We start from the raw sequence: 20983 nt of genomic DNA, 5'->3' as shown, positions 1-20983 counted from the left end.
TTACAAGGTAAGAAGGCTCCGCAATATGGTTGGACAGGAGATTTCAGACTGATGAAATTTTGTTTAAAAAAATGTGTTTGGATTTAAAGTAAATGTTAGGTCAATAATTTTTACCCTTATGGAAAATATATTATGATAAACAATGTGGTCAAAGGAGTTACCGATACAATCTACCCAAACCGAACAGTCTTTCTGGAAAACTAATCTTCAAAATGTTTTTGGGAGGCTTTTTGGGTTTTAATTTCCATTAAAAAAAACTCCTGAGGCCAGTGGCATGTTTTGATATTGTGATTTTGAACTAATTACTGTCCATGTGACCACATTCCAGTGTCCCACAGTCAGGACTATTACGGCACGCTTGATTCACTTCGAAATAATTCCGCTAATCCAGGAACAAGTATGCCACTGCCACAGCTCATAATGAGGAGCACGCATGAATGCAACGTGTATGTTTTCCTCATAATCCGTGACACATTGATCAATATTGAATGTGTGCTTGTGACAATAATTTAACTAATAATTTAACAGAGAGTGGAAAATAGCTGGGTTCTTTGTTTTGTTTTGCGTTGTAAGTCAAGCTTGCCGAGAAATTAAAGACACTGCATGCATAAAGTGGAAGGCCGGGGTAATAACACTAGTTCATGACAGAAACGACCTATGCTAATAACCACACATACCAGCATTTTGTCTCTCAGAGCTCTCTCAGTAAGCTTCGTTTCAACACTGGCTGTGCTGATGGGTTTATCTCTCATATGCCCACAGTTCTGCACAGCCTGTCTGCTTCCTAACCAGCTGTAGGTCCCACTGCCTCCCTCTGTGTTCCTGGCACTGTCAGGAACACAAAGGTTTACTCAATCACTGGTTTTCATGCATGCAACAATAAGCAAATATTCACATCTGCCAAGTTCAAACCCTGTTCACTGTTGTGTGTTGTCACTCTGTCTTCCATGCGCACCTTGCTATTTTTCTCACATATGCAGCTTGCATATTTTCTTCCAATCTCTCACAAACTGACTGGTTGGTGCATAACGGTTACTTTTAAAGAACAAGACTGGCTTCTATTCTATAGAGTAAGACATGGCAGACCAACAGTGTGTCTTTCTTTCAATTCCTCATTAACCTTAGTTAATTTCATTTTTTGAAACCTACATAAAACAAATCAAAAAGAGTGGGGCACTCATTTCTGACGCAGGAGTGGGCAGTGCTCCTCTGGAGCCTTTTCAGCCGCTTGTGCTAGCTGTTGGAAAAAGTATGAAGTAGGGGTAACATGGTAATGCTATCAGTCATTTATATATTTTACATTCTTCTTGACAATTAAATTATACATAAAATACAAGTGTGAGAAACTCTAGCCTGTACTAAAATACTATAAACATGTGAATCTGCCATTCATCCAAATTCCAAAGGTGCCCTATTAGAGCGAGACCTGGTGACTGCGGAGGTCATTTGACTACAATGACAATGAAATCATTGTCCTGTTCAGGAAAGCAGTTTGAGATTATCTGAACTTACTGCATTTTCTTGTTGGTAGGGTTGGATGGGTGCACTGAGGTCACAAAGGGATGGATATGATCATCAACAATACTCAGGTACGCTGTGGTGTTTAAATGATGCTCACTTGGTTCTAAAGGGTCCAAAAGTGTGCCAAAGACATACTCCCCACACCATCGCACCACCACCATCCTCAACCACTATTACAAGGTAGAATGGATCCATGCTTTCCCACTGTTTTCCATCAAATGCTAACTCTACCAATCTAAACGTTGCAGGAGAAATTGTCCAAAATCCTTTGTCCAAGTTTGGTGAGCCTTGGTGAACTATAGCCCCAGTTTCCCGTTCTTACTGGCAGGAGCAGCATCTGCTATGTCTTTCTACTGCTGTAGCATATCTGTGTCAAGGTTTGTCATTAGTTCAGAGATGTTGTTCTGCATATCATGGTTATTTCATTAGTTATTTGAGTTACTGTTGCCTTCCTATCAGTTCAAACCAGTCTGCCCATACTCTTATGGCATCTGGCATCAACAAAGCCCAGAGAACTGCCTATTATTGGGTATTTTCTCTTTTTTGGTCTTTTCTCTGTAAACGGTAAAGATTGTTGCATTGTGTATCCCAGGAGATCAGGTGTTTCTGAAATTCTCAGATCTGCTGAAACATGGCAACAGCAACGCCACATTCAAAGTCACTTAAATCACTTTTCTTTCCCATTTGAACTTCAGCATCAGTCTATTCTTGTCTTGTGCCTAAATTCAGTGAACTGGAAGGTGATTGACAGATTAGATATTTGCATTAATGAGCAGTTGAATAATTGAAGTATTTGATAATTTACAAAATGTAAACATGATATCTATATTTCTATATCTTTAACATATCAGTCATCACGAATATCGGTAAATTATGGCACCCCTAAAGGGTCTGGTCCATTAAAAGAGATTCAGGCTTTTGGTCATTTTGGGGGTTTTTTTTTATTCATTTTACCATGTTTATTATCAAAAAATATATCAAATATCTTGTTTTTAACAAACACTGCATATTCAAATAATTTCAGTTACACTTGTTGGCTAAGGAGAAAATAAATCAAAGGGAAAATGGGCTGAAACCATGTATGTATTAATTTCTATTTCAGCGTTGTTGTTCGGCCCTGCATTCAGTTCCCAAGTGATTCACCTCAAAGTGGAGCACACACAGTAAACATAATTACTTCCCTTGTATAATATGCTCTGTACAATTCATGCAAACATCTGAACGGGCCAACAGCGAGACTTATATTTGCAAGGTCTCACTGTAGCATTGTATAACACTGAAAGAATGCTCTGTGTGCTTGAGTAAATTACGCCTCCATTCATAATAATCTCAGTTTTATTGACTGTAATAACTACATTGGGCTTTGTTTAGAGAGCAGTGCACTTTGGGTATCATGATTAAAAAACTGAACTATGCTCAGTGGTGAATAAAATGAGTTGATAAAGCCTTTTTCTTTGCCTTCTGAAACAATAGGACAAAACATTTAGGTTATTGTACGTTGTCAAGACATTATCCAAAAAGTGCCAGCCAAGCAGGCAGATAACTATGTTAGGAGAGTCATCGTCAGCTGAGCTGGAACGCAGAAAGCAGGAGAGAGAGATTTTTCTTTTGGATGCTGTTAGGTGGGAATGAGCATGGCTCCGAGCTTGGAATAAATGATGGCATGATAAAGTGGAGTGAATAATGTGATATTGAAGTGTTAACGGAACTACCATTTTCTGTGACAGGATAGGTGTACTTTTGTGATGAGTGGGTAAGTCTGATAATTGTATTTTATGTTGAGGAGTGTGCCTTTGAAGTGGACTTCTCTTTTAAGTCATACGTGGTGTGTGCAGCCAAAATCAGAAACCGCAGTGCGCTAATGTTTTCTCTGTACTGAGCTGACAGATGAAAGAATTATAAGACAGCTGGTTGATGTCAGCAGGTTTCCACAGCTGGAGATTTCCAAACTTACTGACAGTTAACATCAATGAACAGCTCTTGTTATACTTATTTGAGGTCTTGTGACATAGACCGATGACGTAAACTATGTCTGCAAATGTCGGTGAGCTCGCTACTGCACAGTGCGATCTTTCACTGTGTACTTGTGGTATTTTGTACTTTAAGATGTAAGTGGAAAATCAAATCTTATCATTTAATTCTCAACAAAAAGCATTTTAAAAGGATTTGGGACAGCAACCTACTGTCAGCTAAAGATACATATCCAGCAAAAACAAACATGTTTATGCATAATCTCTCAACAAATTAAATTATGTTTAAAGTTTTCTTTAATATTGGTTTATAATAACATTCAAGCAAGAGGAAATGTCATTCATCCAAATTATCCAAATTATATTTGTGCAAACGTCTCCTGATATTTAGCTCTCGAGGATGTGAGTCAACGCAAGGGATGTTTGGGGAAGATGTTTTATAGTTTGCCCTTCAAAGACGATCAGAAGAAAAAAAATATTAACCGGTAAAGTATCCTTACAGCGACAGTAGGAAACTGTCCTGTTCGATCTTTGATTTTCTTTTTTTAGGTGAAGTTTGGAATAGAAACAGGGAAGGCACTGATCTTTGTTTTTCAAAGGACCAACTGGATTGTTCATTTTAAATGTGGTGGATAATTTGGCCCCACATGCTGTCCATCAAGTTGCACATTGTCATGGAAACAGCAACAGATAAAGAAACAAATAGCACAGGAGAGCAGATGATAAGTCTGCCCTGTCACATTACAACAGTTCATATCTTTGTATTTGCAGTCTTTCTTTGTTTCATTTCAACTACAGAACCTCTTGGTTTGCAGTGGTATTAAATGAAGACTTGGAGCACAATTCTGATACAAGACATTTTTCTTTTCTCTGTCTTTTCATAGCTCTCAAATACGGATATCACCGCTTCACTGCACAGAAATGTCCTGTCGCTGGGTGTGTGGTGGGGGTAAGAGGCAAGTGTGAGGCGAGTGTCTCTTAGAGCAACAGCAGAGACGGTCTATTCTCAGGCAACAGTTACTGGATATCTTCAGTGGACTTTCCAGCTTGTTTCGGACTGAAGATACCCCCAGAGGTGGTTGTAAAGAGTCCACAGAGACATTTTCTTCCTTCTTCACTGCAGCCCATAAGGTCCTACCATCACTTTAAGTCTCCAAGATATCCACGCCAACACAACCTGTGAAGTTAGCAACTCCTCCAGAAGTGGCAGAAACCTTTGGGAGAAGAGCCCAATCTAAACCCACCATGAGAGTCTCAGTTTCCCAACTGAACGTGTGCAGACCAAATCCTGCCTACCTGATGCCAAGTGACTTCAGACGGGCCTACTCACCAGCTGATGGATTGGCAGTGAAAGATCCCGGAAAGAAGAAAGTACAACTTGTGCACTGCAGACTGAGCTATACAGAGGAAGACAGAAAGCAGGAAGCGATTGGTGGCTCAGTAAAGAACCTGTTCTCCTCACAGCCTTCTTACCGGTCTTGTATTTATCACGAGGTACCTCTGAGGTGCACTAGATCCTTTGTGTTTTTGGACAAGCCACTTTGTATTTCCCTTGTGGAACTACAGGGGAAAGGAGCACGTAAACCAGCTTTGTGTAGGTCTACTTTGTCAATTCGCCTTGGTACCTCGTCCTGCCACAGATCTTCTAAAGATAGCAAACCAGCCAAAAGAAATGAGGGATATGTGAAATCCAGAGCAGCCGTGTTGGACAGCAACCAATGTAATGGCCGAGAGAGCTCTTCGGGTCGCTGCAGAGGCCCTCTATCAAAGCACAGGGGCTACAGGTTCAACCGAACACCACCCGCTTGTGGTGTTAACAGCAAGAATGAGGATTCAGACACGCACTGCCTCAGTAATACTTTGGGATTATTGTCATTCAGAGGGCCAGGTCCCTCAAACACAAAGACTGGCACACAGAAGGGGAATGCAGATGAGGCTAGCTTCTCTGCATGGAGAAATTTCAGGCTCAGGCAACACACTTTCGAAACTGGCTCAGGTATGAATTTCATCACCTTGATTCACAAGTCTAAAACATTTAAAGTGGCCATGCCAACTGATCTGTATACTCCTTTGACTGCCTTATATATATTCTAAAGCTGCTGTAGATAAGATCGCATTATTCTGTAGGTGTGAAAGTAATCTAAATGTGGTCTTGGAGGGTAGAAAGTCTCATTTTTTCACTGTGCCTGTCACCTTTTGATTTATACTTCATGCATGGATAATAGACTCACACACACCTACCACACTTATCCTACTGTACATTCACATTGTTTAAATAAATCCCAGCTGATACAAGCGCATACTCAGCTCAACTGCAAGTTTTATTAAAGTGCAAACACTTTCTTTCATCCTCCTTTTACTTTTCACACTTTGCTGCTGCATATCTTAACAATAGACTTAAAATAAACTGGAGGATTTTAAGAATCTTCCAATCTCTTAAGAAGTCAGGACAAGATTTTATGAAAGGATTATTTGAAAAAAATTAATTGTGTTTATGCCACAGAGGAATTTCCTGTTTTAGAAAATGGAAATTAAGACAGCAAACCAGCCCCAAAACAACAGAGTTGTTCAGCACATGTGAGATTTTCAGTGTCACACTACAACATGGTCTATTATTAAATGCAAAATTTGGTCTTTTGGTGTAGGAGACCAACTATTTCACTTCAAAGCCATCTTAAAACACACACTTTGAATGTTTTCCTGCTTAGAGGTAGTCTTATCTGTGCAATGTTTGAATAAATCCCGAAATATGAAGTTACAGTAGCCAGATATCTTATCTTAGTTTAAGACAGAAAAAATGGGGAAGCAGTTAAACAGGATGTGTACAAAGGTATAAAAACCAACATATCTGCACTTCTAAAACTGACTAAAAAGCCTCACTTGCTTATAGGCAGGAGCCCAGAAGGCCTATAGGACTGACATTTGAGGTCCTAGACAAATAATCATCTCCTTGGTGAAATTCCTCTGGTTTTTACTTTATCACTGTTTTACGTTCTAAGTGACTGTTCTTTGTACTCATTTTATATTTTTCACTTGATGTGAGATGAAAGGCTGTTAATGGATGATTTCCTTTTCACTGGAATTTATAGTGAAGCCAAGAGGGAAAGCTACCTCCTATAGAAATAGTTTGACCAGTGACGCTACTTTGTAATAGTGCTCTTTAAACATGCCATGTGCTTATGGCAGAGTATTCAGTGGAGATATATATTCTACAAAAGCTACAGGAATGGGGTTATGGGTGCTGGATGGATGCACTGCCATCTTTTACATTATTCATGGGCCACACTCGTGTTCCCTCTGGGTTTTTCTATCTGTGTGTGTGTGTGTGTGTGTGTGTGTGTGTGTGTGTGTGTGTGTGTGTGTGTGTGTGTGTGTGTGTGTGTGTGTGTGCCTTTGCAGATTATAAAAGTTTAGCTGGAGCTTAAGCATACTGTGAAATCTTTATTACAGTGACGGAAAGAAATTAACTGGAACAAACTGCAAAAGATACCGCTTAACACAAACACAACTTCAAATTATTTTTGCTTGTGAAATGGGGAAAATCATCTTGCTCTTTGAAATTTATTTTGGTTTTGATTGACAAGACTCGCCAAATTAAATTTCACTTTTTTCTGTGTCCGTCAAGTGGTTTCCGAAACATGGAGCAAGCAAGAGAGACCTGCAAAGGGCAAAAAGATGACTGTTCCACAGAAAACTGAAAGAGTTCCTACTTTGGATAAGACCTGTTATTATGATTCCCAACTGAAGACTATAGAAGGCACTCCCAAGACTCTCAGCCTTCAAGTATGAGCCATTTTTCTATACTGTTTTTGTTTGTTTGTTTGTTTGTTTGTTTGTTTGTTTGTTTGTTTGTTTGTTTTAAGAAAGCTCCTTTAGAGTTTATATTGACCTTTATTTGGGAGGTTATATTGAAATGAAACCTCAATGGAGTCCCACATCATAACAGAAATGTTTAAGAACAACACTCTCATAGATATCTATTTTTGGTAATACCCAGAAAAATGCTTTGTTGGCTGCAAGAGCTGTTTGTTGTTGCAATGCCACAAATGGCCAGAGGGGTCAAATTTTCCTATAGCATAAATGACAGAATTGTAACCAGTTAATAGTACTTAATGCTTTTTTGCACATATGCATCATACTTCTACAAATTTAAAGAGATCTTGTATCTACATAAGGCTATAGAAAAACAGATGCTTACATAAATCAAAGAGCTGGCCAATCCCTTTTTTTCAGTGTAGCTTGATCTTTATTCTCAAATGTTTGACTTTATTGTTGACATTTAAACTCAGTTTTTGCCTTGTTGACTTTGTTTCTCAAATGCAAAATTGGGTTTTTATACTAAATCAAATTTCAGGACTTTGTAAATTAAGTTTTTACACAAGTTTTCCCAAATTTGGCATCAAATTCATAATAAGCACATACGTCATAAAAAAAATATTTGCCTCAGTATTTGGTATGTTGTGTTTGTTCATTTTCAATTAAATTTAGGGTTTCAAATTGGTTGAAAGGTATTGCATTTTGTTTTATTTATTTTTTTACACAGTGTCCCAGTTTTTGTTTTTTTGTTTTTTTTGTTTTTTGAAGGGTGTTGTAGTTTTTTTTACTGAAATGATTTCAGGCACTCTTTCAGCTGTGTAAGATATTATTAAATATAATTTCAAGGAAAGAAAAAAAATAGACCAGACCCTCCAGTGGCAAATTGACTTCCAAATTTCTTCTCTTTCCACTCCTTTTGATCCATCAAAGTTAAAGAAAAATGTTGAAGGTGAGTGAAGCTACTGTGGATAGAAATTCAGAAATAATTATTCTACAAGGCACAGAACCACGACCAATAATACAAAGGTTGTTTTGGAGGGAAGAAAATACTACAAAAAGCAGTTTGGTATTGTCACAATGCAACCACATAAGATGGAAGAGGGCAGTATATGTGCCATGTGTAACCTTTAAAATCCTCATTAGTCAAGTTTTACATATGTACACTGCTCAATTAAGCTTTCCCACACAGAGAGCGTTAATTTGTTTTCCAACAGCTGCATCATCTCAATGGGTGATTTGAGAGATTTTTTTTATTACTTTAGCTGTTTTTCTCATTTTTACATTTTAGTTCAAATGTGGACCCACTTGCAGACTCAAACACAAAGCAGAATAAAAGCAAGCTTTATTATCAAGTCTACCTCTGAAACTGAAACACAGAGACCTACTCAAGGGAAGCAAGAAAGTAAAACAGACACTCCAACAAAGGATGGGGCAGGGCTATTTATACACAGAAAACAGTCTGGGGATGAGAAACAGAAGAGAACTGAGATGTAGGCAAATGCAATCAGGACAATAAAGAGACAGGAAGTAAAACTCTAATCAATGGAGGAAGCCACCTATCAGAATAAAACAGTAAATTAACAAACAATTAAAAGAAGACAACACCAACGCATGAATAACCTAACACAATAAAATGAGACGGATTGGGAAGAAACAGAGAAACACTAAGGGAACTACACTTGTGAAAAATAATCAGCTCGGCTGAGAAACTAAAGTTGACCGAGGATTCACAACCCAAAACTAAGACTGTAAATCATTTTAACAGGCATTCAAACTCCATAAACACAAAGATACCCAAGTGAAACTTTAAGATACTAGAATAGTAATGAAAAAAATAATGAAAAAGCAGGAATCCATTTCTCCACACAGACCAGAGTTCACATAATACAGAAAAACTAAGTGTCAGCGTACCAGGATAACAATGAATACATGAACCCAGACACAGGATCACAAAACAGAAAACAAAGACTCAGCCACATCACAAGCAATCAAACTTACGTTTAGAATAGTAAAGGAACAAAACCTCAAATGTGTTCATTAAGATCCTAAATTCAAAAAACTTGATGAGGACGGTCCTCAGTCCTGGTCCTTGAGTTTCTCTGAAAACTTTAGATTTTTTTTTTTTATATCTTTCAGCTTTATGTTTTGATTTCTATATTATATCTATACAGACCCAGTTCTGGTTCTGTTGCTGTCTTACTTTATGATTCCTACTCATAATATTTATTGTTTTCAATCCAGTGCTTTGTTTCTTGTATATTTATTTATTTATTTTTGCTTTTCAGTGTTTTCCCTGTCTCTCATCCATCTGTCTCTAATTTCTGATCGTGCCTGTACTGCCCTCGCCATCATGTCTTACATGAGACTCTTAGTATTTGTCTTTTATTTCCTGTTTTACTTTGAAGATTGTTTTTTTTTATTCCTTACATCAGTTTACTTACTCTTTTGTCGTTATACCACCTGTCATCACAGGTTTCCTCGTCAGATTGTGCTTCTGGATTATTCGTTGCTTAATTCTTTGCGTTTAGACTTATTTTTGTACTTATGTTTTTGGCCCGAAATTAAATCCTCGTTACACTGCCCCCAGCTTTGTGCTTATGGTCCCACATCTTTACATTTCACATATTTTGGCCCATGGGTTCAACAAGTTAAGGAGAAAAAAGAAAAAAACTAACAATTACAGTTTCCCTTTTTTCTTTTTGCTATTTGAAAGCATTTTTGTAGTTTTATCTTATTGCTGTGATGGGTAAAGATCCAATGAGTTCTGTGAATTTTTTTAAAGGATTCCGCTTCCCCTTGTGAGCAAGGCTCTTCTACCTTTATCTCCACTAAAGCTAAGCATAATATTTCCCTGTTGCCTCCACCTCCTAGCCATTACAAGGCTGTGAAGAGGATTTTCCAAGGTTAAGATGTAGATTAGGGATGTTTTCAAAATAGATTTCAACCCAGTGAAGATTTTCTTTCTCTTTCCACAGGATTAGTGTATATGAGTTGTACTCTATTCTTCCCACAAACAAGCAGCTTACTGTATACATATTCCCCACCCAACCCCAGGAGGCTTTGGAGCTCTTCAGACCAGACTTCATCAGCCGATCTCAGGGTCGACTGAGGAGGTTGGAGCAGAGGGCTAGAATAAGGAAATCACTGCAGGACTCCAATCCAGACCTGGTGCAGGGCCTTAGGGAAAATCGTGTCAAGCAAAAGAGGAACTGCACCACACCAGATCCACTTAGCGGTAAGCACAGCTGAATAACTCAGGTCGAAACCTGGAGCAGAAGTAAGCCACTTAGTAGAATATAATTTCACATACTTATTGGCCCACCAATCTGAATGATTTGATTCTGCTGTAAAATGACAGCAGCACATCAGGAGCTCTAAGTCACAGCGAAAGATCCTGGAGGTTGTGGAAGTAAAAGTAAGGCAGGAGCTCTTGCAACAACAGCAGGCAATCCACAGTGTAGCTACTGCAGATCAGATAGGATTCAGTCCACAGCAGGCCCTCATCTCCTACATTGATCTTTTACCATGTATCCCATCTCTTCTGTCACTTCTACAGAGACAGAAACATTCATCAAACCCATGAAGCACTACGATGAAAGCTCCTCCAGTCAGTGTAGTTTTCTGGAGACACTGCAGCCTCCAACACACAGAGTGAGAAATAATTAAATAAGAAGCTCGTAGCCATACCATATTGAATTTTTCTGGCATTTTGAGGAACTGTGAATTGTTTCTCCAATAATTCTTTTTAACCTATCTAAACTGGGGTGGACTGAAACAAAGGGGAGGACACTACATTTTATTCCCTTTAAAGTGTAGTGGCATTTATCCAACTTTGCTCTCTGCTGGACATTATCTGGTACTGCAGATCCATTAAAGCACTGTTTTCTGCATGCAGGAAGTAAAAAAAGTTTCAAAAAATAGACCATAATAATCCTTTAGTTTTGTTTTGTGCTATTTCAAATTAAAAAAAAAAATTAGTCAAAAAAGCATTCATACGCAGTGCCAAGTATAATTTTAAATACATATAATGATGTGTATTTCTTTAATTGTGGTTGGGTTATTAAAGATTCATAAAGGTGTTCACTGTGCAAGAAATTGGCTTCTATATACATTTTTCTGAGCATTAATCTCCAGTTTGTGCTTTTGAAAAATGTGGGATTTTATTACATTGGTGGAATATGAGCTCTCCACAGGTCACATAATATCAAATGTTCATAAATGCATCCTAATTTTAAGCATCCCATAATAATCATTTCCTGGCTTTTTTTGCTGGATAACAGCCTGTTTTTTTCTGAAGGTAGGAGGGATGTGTTTTCAGATCATCTCTCGGCTCTGAATTCTGTTTTGGAAGGTCATGGCGGGGTCATGAAATTAGGAACCATGAATAGCTCACAGTCATCTCTGACTGAAGTTTGGATTCTAAATATAAACAGAGTTAGTAGGACTAGATATGCCCGTGCTTGGCATGTGTGTGGGTTTGATATCTGTCCATGTATGTGTGTGTGTGTGTGTGTGTGTGTGTCTGTCTGTGTGTGTGTGTGTGTGTAACTGTCTGAAACAGAGAGATCACACACAGCCCTCAGTGTTCATTTACATATGCGAGATTCATTTACATTTTAATTCTTATTTGTTATTCCTGTGTGTTTGTGTGTGTGTGTGTCATATTATTGCCTGTGTGTGTGTCTGTGTGTGTGTGGGTGTGTGTGTGGGTGTCCTAGATAACCTTTTCAAGCCTAGAGAGAGGTCTATATCGAGTAGAGAGATGCAGCTGAGGTCCAGACGGTGAGTTCTCAGATCAAACCCGAGTCAGACGTTGTCACTCTTCTTCTTGTTGCACTTTGCTTTTTTTTAAATTCAGGACAATCCATCACCCTTGTTTGTCATATCTGGATGCATCCACGCAATGCACATTCACACATATGCATACTGTATGGATACGATAGATCTTTGATGCCCAAATGTCTTGGCAGGAGATATGAGCTTTCCTCTGTATACCTTATCTATTTTTTTTTTTCTTCCCTTATCTGGAAAGGCACACCTGATCAGATGATGGCTGCCCATTGTAATTTTTTTTCAAAAGCAACATTATCTGGCTTGGAGGATCTCTTGACAAATTGGCTGTAGTTGCGGGAATGAAAAAGGAGTCTGAGCGAGACCTGTTTATCAGTGGATCCAGGTTTTTCACTGGCTGTGGTCTCACTAGATAAAACCTCATCTCTAGTATGCCAGTCTGCTGGCATGGCTCAGCCACCCTCAAACTTCTGATACTATATTCCCCTGCTGCGTATGAATATGCCTTTTTCTGTCTGTAGGATTTACAACATGCTGCCAGAGGTGACAAAGAGAAAGGAGGAGGAAAAAAGAAGGGCTGTATCTCAAGCCAACAGACTGCGGGCCGAAGTCTTTAAAAAGGTAGTGCTTGGGTGATTTTGGTATAAAAATCAGTCCTGAACACTGATTATTGTGCATGAAAACTGTCAACATTAAAAATGCTCCTGAAGTACAAAAGAAAACACAAGAAGGGTTGATCCAAAGGATGGCATGGTGGGGCACAGAGTAGTATAGCGTCAACTCACAGCAAGAAGGTTTTGGATTGTGACCTGCTAGTCTAAGTTTTTGTACTGGTTTTGGATAGCCTCACTTTCCCCCACAGTTGAGCGACATTTGCGTGAAATTAATTGATGTTTCTAATTTGGCTGCGGTTGTGAGGAACTCTCTGTGTTAGCCTACGGATGGACTGGCAACTAGTCCAGCATGTACCCTGCCTCTAGCTCAACTCCACCTGGGATAGGCTCCAGCCCCACTCTCTAGTTTGTTAGTTGTACCCATAGAACCCCAAAACTGCTCATTTTTAAATACATATTTTGTGCTGTTTAACATTACAGATGCAACAATGTATTGAACCGAATGCAAAGATAAATGGAAGGCAACCGAAAACTGAGTTTGTACAGCTCTAACAAGCTTAAAAATTCAGTTTTTTGGTATGATCACCTTTATTCTTCAACACAGCCTTCACTCTTTTAGGTAAGCTTTCTTTAAATCGCTCTAGTCTTCAGGAATAGTTCTCCAGGTCTCTTGCTCTTTCTTGGATGTTGGCTGCCTTTTGTTCTATTCTCTGTCAAGATGATCTTACATTGCTTCAACAATGAAGCTCAGTCGCTTGGAGGCCAATCCATGACTGTGGACTTGTGTGTTTTTCTATCCAGCTAAGCTTTTATTGTACTGGCAGTACCATTCAGATGCTTTCTGGATGGTATTGCATGGTGGATCAAAATCTAAAAGTACTGAAATGCATAGCGTACACTCTGTTTTACAGATGGAGACACTCACTGTTGTATCTCTCTCCTGACTCCCTCCATACATATTAACAATTTGAGACAAAGTGTAAAAATTTGGTTCATCACTCCATAAGACCTGTTGCCACTGATTTTCAATCCAATTTAATTGACATACATTAGTCTTGTCTCCCTGTTTTCCCTTTCTTTCTCACTAAGACCATTTGTAATCAGACTTAGTTGAAAAGTAGATTGTTGAGACGGTTGAAGGTGCAGGTCCGCCTCTCAGGTCCTGTAAATGTTTTTCACCAAATTTCTTTAGGTCATGATTTTCAGATACTACTGTAGTTTTTCAGAACTGCCACTTTCTCTTTTGTCCTCCAGTTGTCCAGTTTTCTCAGTTTTTAAGGACACACTGCACATCATGCTGAGATATAACACATTTTCAGACAGTATCTCATTAGGATTCACCTTGTTGGTCCAAAAATACATGTCAAATTGTGTTATCTTTGGCATTTTTCAATGAAAGAAACAAGGTATGACTTTTATGGCAGGTGTCAAGTAATAAAGTGCCTAAAGATATGATTTAAAATTGGTTCTTTGCAAAAATGTATACACAACCCTGGTTCATCCTTTGACTTCGGTGCCGTTTTGAATGATTCTTAGGTAAGTGTTAAGCTGAAAATGAGTTAAAAAAAAAAAAAGGCAGTCACCTTCCGCAGAAAAGCTTTTAAAGTCTTTCAGAGATCGTGGAGGACTGTTGCTCAAGACTCAAGTCTGGCTTCTTTAAAGCAAAATATAAATAAATGAGGGGTGGCTCAAGACTTTTGCACAGTACTGTATACTCAAGTAATATTTCAGTATTTTCAGTTGTATTTGACTGGATTAATTAATGGAAGCATAAGCACACACAGCCAAAAAATACAAGAGGCCAGTCATTCTTCAGCATGCTAACATGTTTTAGCATATTTCTCAGAAAAGCTAAAAGCAAGCCATTTCACAGAAAAACCAACTTAAACAAAATATAATATATATGTTCAGATGTCTTTAACCATCTGCAATTATATCTTGATTAATGAATATAGTGTCCGCATCTAAAAATGAAGCGTGGTTTGATCCTTGTCCACCAGAGGTCACTGCTCAACTGCTGATGTTTCTGTCATTTCTCACTGTGGAGTATCGCCAGTGTATGAATTCAACATTAAGATCTATCTAAACACAAATCCTCATATTTGCTTGAAATCTGTTATTTGCAATGTGTTCAAAAATCAGAAAGCATTAAAGAACCTTCTTATCAGTCATGCCAGAACAAAATCATTACTGCATTACAGCTAAGCCTGTTTCATCCTTTACACAACCATGTCGTTTTGGCTTTCACTGCTACAGACAAATCTAGCACTACGAAAGCTTATATCCATTAGGCAATGCTGACATGATGCAGCACAGCTGAAGGATGTGGAAGCATCCACATCCTCCAACTGTTAGGGGCCTGTGGCAAATGAATGATATATTTAGGACATGCGGTGTCAGACAGATCCATTTGGCTTCCCTTATGATCGAGCCTTCAGTCTCTAACATAACCAGAACAATGAATTCACTGTCAGTCAGGTGAGATGTGAAAAATGTGAAGAGATGTGAAGAGATGTCTCCAATCTCTTACAGATAATTACACAATTATGACAGTCGGTGTGTGTGTATGTGTGTGCGCACAAAAGACAGACAGAGACAGAGAGAGAGGGTGAAACGGTGTGTGCACGTGTTTTTCCATGATCTTATTCAATATGAGCTCAAATTGAAAGGCTTATTTCTTCTTTGCCACTGTGTAGGCATGCTGGGAACCGTTTTGCCTTAGGCCTCCCTTTCATTTTTAAGAAAACTGTGAATCTACAGTAAATCACAGTCGTGTGGTTTACTGACACAGCGAGCAACTGTAGAAGAAAGTGTGATGTCAAATCGCTCTGTAAGAGAATATTTTATTTCCTGGTGAAATGGAGCAGTTATGATGCCAGTGTGACCTTCCCACCTCTCAAATGAAGCCATTAGCTGGGCCCAACCACAGAGACTGAGAGAAAAGGAGTGTGTTCCTCCCTAACAAACACTGTGTACTTTAGAGGTTTCATTTCATCAGAAATTCTCCAAAACACACACACACACACACACATATACATACACACACAGGGGGGAGCCCAGCTAAGACTCACAGCAGGGTCTGATAGCACAGTGTAGAGGGTGGGTGGTTGTGAATGCTGACTGAAATTTCATTTCAGCTGTTGTGTAGTACTGTAAGAGAAGCATGATTGCATAGCAGGGGTGTATGGTCAGGAAGCAAGCTATAATTATTCCCCCTACCTGAGCTTAGCCTTCTCAGGGGTGAAGCTGATGGAAGTGAAAGCCAATTTGGCAGCCTGAGTCTCACCTGAGTGACGCTGAGCTGTTCTTAAAAGAGAAGGGAGGTCTAAAAGTAGACAGATATGTTTTTGATCTGTTTCTCAGGAGCTAGCGTAGCATTGTTGTTTTTCTTGTCTTGCAGAAAATTCTGGATCAGGTCCTGCAAAGATAAATCGGACACCGGCGAATGGGGATACTTCGCTGACCACTCACTGCATCTTCAGGCTTAACACTTTGCAATAATAATTACTGTATAACGCCTTTAATTTCTTACTTAAGTCATGCTATGTCATTTGATGTTGTATTTTGCATCCTGTAACCAGAAAAAAACGATATTGCAGATATTGTCACCAGGCTTTTATTAGTTGAGGATAATGTATTTTGGCTATTATCTGTTACTGATATGATTCAATCTGACACTAAACAGAGATGCTGAAATTATTATTAAATAGGCAATTTTGTAAAAGTAGTCTGCAGGTGGAAATTGCATGAAGTGAAATCTGCGTGAGATCAATTGTGTGCAAACAATAACAAAACCCACACACCCCACCTACCACCGACAATTGCTCATTACCGACAAATGTGATGAGTTTGTCAGTTGTCAGGTCTTTTTTGCTGGTCAAATAAACATGCAGCAGTCAAACAAAGCAGACATAATCATCTAAATTGAGCAGTTTCTTTCCTGATGCTTTTCTTCATTGGATATATCTTTTTCCACAAATGTCGCTCAAGGGCTGCAAAAAACTGAATGTATCCCTCGGACATTCTGCGTTAAAGTTATTTTAACGCAGGAAGTCAAGCCTTGGTGCTTTAACCAGAAAACCTTGGCTGTCATTGTTACTGTACAGTAGGTGTTCATAAAGCAGGAGAGGGAGGCTACGTTTCGTCATTGACTTCACATGTGCCTGGAGGCCTGTGGAACCTCCCATCCGGAACAGTGGAATTTCAAGCTAATCGAACTCAGGAGACTTGCAGCACCCGTGAAAGGGGCCTTTGTCACACAGCTCCAAACCAAAGATGACATTGTAATAAGAGAGGAGACTCCTGAGCACAGTCTGGGACCGCAGACCACATATACCTTGTAAAGGTGACTGACAACTCTGTGGCATTTAAACAGTGCCTGCTGGGATGAGGAGAGAAGACGGGAAGGATATGTGCTGCAGCAAAAACACAGTATATTCAAAGAGTAAATTCTTTGGTGAGTCAGTTTCTTTGGAGTAAATGCAAAATGCTACGTTAAATGTTTAATAAAGGTTAAATTTGCTTACTGCTGTATTTCATTCTCCACTAGGATTAAAGTGATTAATTAAGGCCCTTAGGTGCAGTAAACAGCATCAATAACTACTGACTTTACTCCTGCCTGTGTTGTCAGGTCAGCAAAGCCATTTTGCAAAAGTAATGCGCACGGGAGAAATGTCCTCCTGCCATGTAGACTGGTTCCAGTTGATGAACACATACTGACAGGCAGTCGTATAAGAGGAGACGAGTGCTTGTCAGTCAGCCCGTCTCTCTCTTAGGCATCATGCGTCTGTATGTCACAGCGTTATCTCCGCAGAATGTGTACTATGTGCTCTGAGGCCCCTCAGCTGGCTTCCCAATGGCTTTGACTGACTCAACAGCCCTGAGGGGTAAGACTGATATGGCAGGCTTAGAAAGAAGTGAGCTTACAGTGCTAAATGTGTATGTCCATGCAAAGCCACTCATTACACGCGTTTAGTCATTAGGCATATCCCTAGCAGGCATACTATTTGAACATCTAGCCTCAATGACATCATGTGTTTTTATATTTAGGTGTATTAAGGCGTTAAAGCCATCAAAGAATCTCAGACTGAACAATAGGTAGTCATTTAAAAAGACAAAACTAGACCTAACGCAGACATAACTCCAGTCAGCTCAGGCAAAGCGATGAAATTCTTCCTCTTTCTCCCTTGCTCTGTTTTTCTTTTTCTTTTTTCAGTTTGTAACCTCAGTGGAAATGTGAAGTTAAATGACGCCTGCGCAGAGATACATCTGTGACTTTTTTGCCTGCAGCACACTCACTAAAAAAGATTAGGCTAAACCACACCAGGTAGCCTGTGCAGAACACAGATGGGGCCTGATTTATGGCGGTTTGTGTGCCTGGGCACAGAGACGGAGTGAAACAGGAAGAGGAGATGAAATACGAGGTGACTCATATTTTTTAATATAGATTGTTCTGAGAAATTGAATCATGCTAGTTCAGTCAAGGTCTTACATTTATTCCATCAGTCATTACAATTATAAGTTGTGCAGATAGCTAGGTCTATGGTTTAATGCCACATTATTTCAAATCTTACTTCAAAGTTTGCCACGCAAAAAAAAAAAAAAGACAAAGAAAACTTATAGCACAACAGGTTTAAAAGGCTTAGTGTTTTAAAAATGTCAGCTCAGAAACCACATGAGTCTACATTCAAAGATTTTCTTCTACACAACTCATCACAGAATTTCTCACGATCATTTCCAACAAATTACATCCCAAGCGATGCTGTGGTAAAACTCGCTAACCCCCCTTGGGCTCTGCCCTTTTCAGAGCTGAGTTCTGTATCTCACTTGTGTGTATCTCAGCCACTCTATCATCACATGCTTGAGAAAGTCAGAAAAAAGCCAGTCATCCTAATTCACCCTGGACCCGCTAGATGAAAGAAGACATTTGTCTGTGTTTCAAGGATGTGTAGGAGGATTAAGACTAAATAAGCAAGATCAATATTTGTTGTGTTCATGGAATTAATTGGTTTAAATCTGTCTGCAATTATTTGTCGCTGACATATAAAGAAATGTTTAAATGTGCAGATTACTTCCATGCAGAAGTGGTTGGAGAAAAGCCACATTTGTGCATCCTGGTAACATGCTCTGAGAAATATACAGAAAATCAAACACACTTATCTGGTTTTTATGTTTCCTGTTAAATTGTGAGAAGCCAGCAAAAGAGAGCTTGAAGATTAATAAGAGGAAGATATGCACAGTAGGTTACAATATATTCTCTGCAAAATCTTTTCTTTACAGCCTACGCACATTCCTTCTCAGAAGCAGACTGTTCAGGACAAGGCTGTCTGATTTCTTTAGACTTGTAACTCAATTCATTAATTTCACAATTTTATGTAAATTCACATTTTTTTTATTTATTATAAACTTTCATATTTTTCTCCTTATTCGTTTGCTGCTCTAGTTATGTTTTTTCCTGAATAACATGTTTTGTCATTGTAAGGCTGGCCATATGTAATTTTTTTTTTCTTTAAATTCACCTACTCTTTGTTGACAACAAGCTAATTAACTATCACAGACACATATAGGGCAAAAAAAAAAAAGAAGAAAGAAAAACTATAACTAACCAGCATCCCCCCTGCAGAGTTCGGGGGAAAAATCTATGCATTCATTGATTTACATTATCCACTCGAATGTTCTCTGAACAGAAAGCGCAAAAACGTATATGATACTGCTATTAGTAAATATATTTGCTTATACAGACCAATCCCAGTCCACCAGTAAAATTAACATTGTGTGAGACAATAGTGCAAACTGCATTAATAATTAATATGTACACTATAAATCTAAGAAAGACAGCTGCATGAAGGTATACTACAGAAGTGTGTGTACAATCATGTGCCTGAAAGCTGTTTTCACCTGTCAAAATACGCAGTTATCATACAGTGTTATATATCGCCGATTTTATAAAACATTATGCTAAAATAATTATTTTTTATATTTTTTTATATTTTATATTTTTATCTCCAAGTTTCACAAGTGGCTATTGCTGCTTAAGAAAAAAATGTCCTTGAATGTCCAGAATAGACTTAGTTGAATGAATATAATTTTTATGGGCGAAAATATCAGATAATTTCAGAGGGCTGGCAGCAAACTCATTAAAATTGTTAATGATTGGTTTTGAGGTGAACTCGTTTTGGTTTCTATTGTGAAAAAGTTCAAGAACCACTGGTCAGTGGATTAGGTTTGACTCCGTTGTAGGTTAAGGGAAACAAAGAACGACAGCGGTCTTAAACACAGATGGACTTTAGGACCCAGAGGCGTGTGAAGAGCACATGGCAAACTGTAGCTGCTCTGGGTCTAGAGGGGATGGCAAGTCCGCTTCACTATACTCTCCAACAGTCTCCTCTCATTCTGTCTGTGCTGTCGCTTTCTAACACCCTCCTCACATCAGCAACACCCTTTCCCAGAAACATTTAGCTAACACTTGCCGCTTATCTCTCGTTTCCCCCCTCACCGTTGTCCACCATATGTTTGGTGTTGCATGGAAAAGTTTCTGAGAGCTTCTTTCTTGGAGTGACAGCCTGCCGCATCTTGTTGGGAGTCTGGGTGGTGAAGTGTTTTCCTCCCTTTTCTTTTTCCCTCACACTCACTGTGAACTGCTTTGACCCGTATCTCCATCCTGTCACCAGTGTTGAAGCATCTGGTGGTAGCTACGTTAATAACGCAGTCTGACCGGAGCGCTTTTCCTCATTTCACCCTACCGAACCCGGGCATGATGCGAACCTGGAGGCGGCGGAAGAACTTTGGCTTGCTGATCCTCGCTCTCCGAGTCTGGTGCATGTCCACGGCAGCAAAACATGCTGACAGCATGGTATACAATATACAGAGGGGTGAGTGGATATCTTTATTGTGAATATCAGTGCTATCACTCAGCGGGCTCATTGTCATGTACAGCTGCAGATGCTCAGCCACAGTCTGGTAACGTGATTTTCAGTGTTTGCACATTTTATTTATTTCTCTCTTTACAAAAAAAAGCCGTTTCCTAGTCTCAAGCTGCGCATTTTACACATAGGCTGGGCAGAAAGGAAATTGATTTTTTTTAACATCAGTTTTCGTACTCAGATGGAAAAACAATAAAAGGAAGTCAGACTGCTGCGGATGAACAGATAGTTTGACATCCAGGAGGATGCAGCTTCATCTTTAGCCTGTAAACATAAACCCAAACAGGATGTCTCCTGAATGAATCAGCCACTGATTATGGGGTAGTCTGTGTATGGGATTGAGCACGTG

At 39.1% G+C, this 20983-nt stretch overlaps 2 protein-coding genes across 3 annotated transcripts in view; both read left to right on the top strand.

The window, feature by feature from the left end:
* The first annotated feature begins 4382 nt into the window (after window positions 1–4382).
* On the top strand, window positions 4383–17022 carry LOC118453716 (uncharacterized). Its single transcript, XM_087849696.1, has 6 exons — window positions 4383–5487; window positions 7117–7274; window positions 10362–10542; window positions 12026–12089; window positions 12620–12719; window positions 16113–17022. The coding sequence occupies exons 1-6, from the start codon at window positions 4737–4739 to the stop codon at window positions 16140–16142; spliced, it is 1284 nt and encodes a 427-aa protein (XP_087705822.1). The 5' UTR covers window positions 4383–4736; the 3' UTR covers window positions 16143–17022.
* A 3072-nt stretch (window positions 17023–20094) lies between these two features.
* adam12b (ADAM metallopeptidase domain 12b) overlaps window positions 20095–20983 on the top strand; it is an 88970-nt gene continuing 88081 nt past the window's right edge. For both annotated transcript variants that reach the window (XM_035904674.2, XM_006783720.3), the window contains exon 1: window positions 20095–20583. In XM_035904674.2, coding sequence (XP_035760567.2) covers window positions 20466–20583 — 118 coding nt within the window. In that variant the 5' untranslated portion in view covers window positions 20095–20465. The remainder of the gene's footprint in view (window positions 20584–20983) is intronic.

This window comes from Neolamprologus brichardi, chromosome 13, assembly GCF_056152115.1.
Source record: "Neolamprologus brichardi isolate AB-2024 chromosome 13, ASM5615211v1, whole genome shotgun sequence".
NCBI classification, from domain to species: domain Eukaryota; kingdom Metazoa; phylum Chordata; class Actinopteri; order Cichliformes; family Cichlidae; genus Neolamprologus; species Neolamprologus brichardi.
The sequence above is the reverse complement of the archived record's forward strand: the minus strand, read 5'-3'. Positions and strand labels throughout refer to the sequence as shown.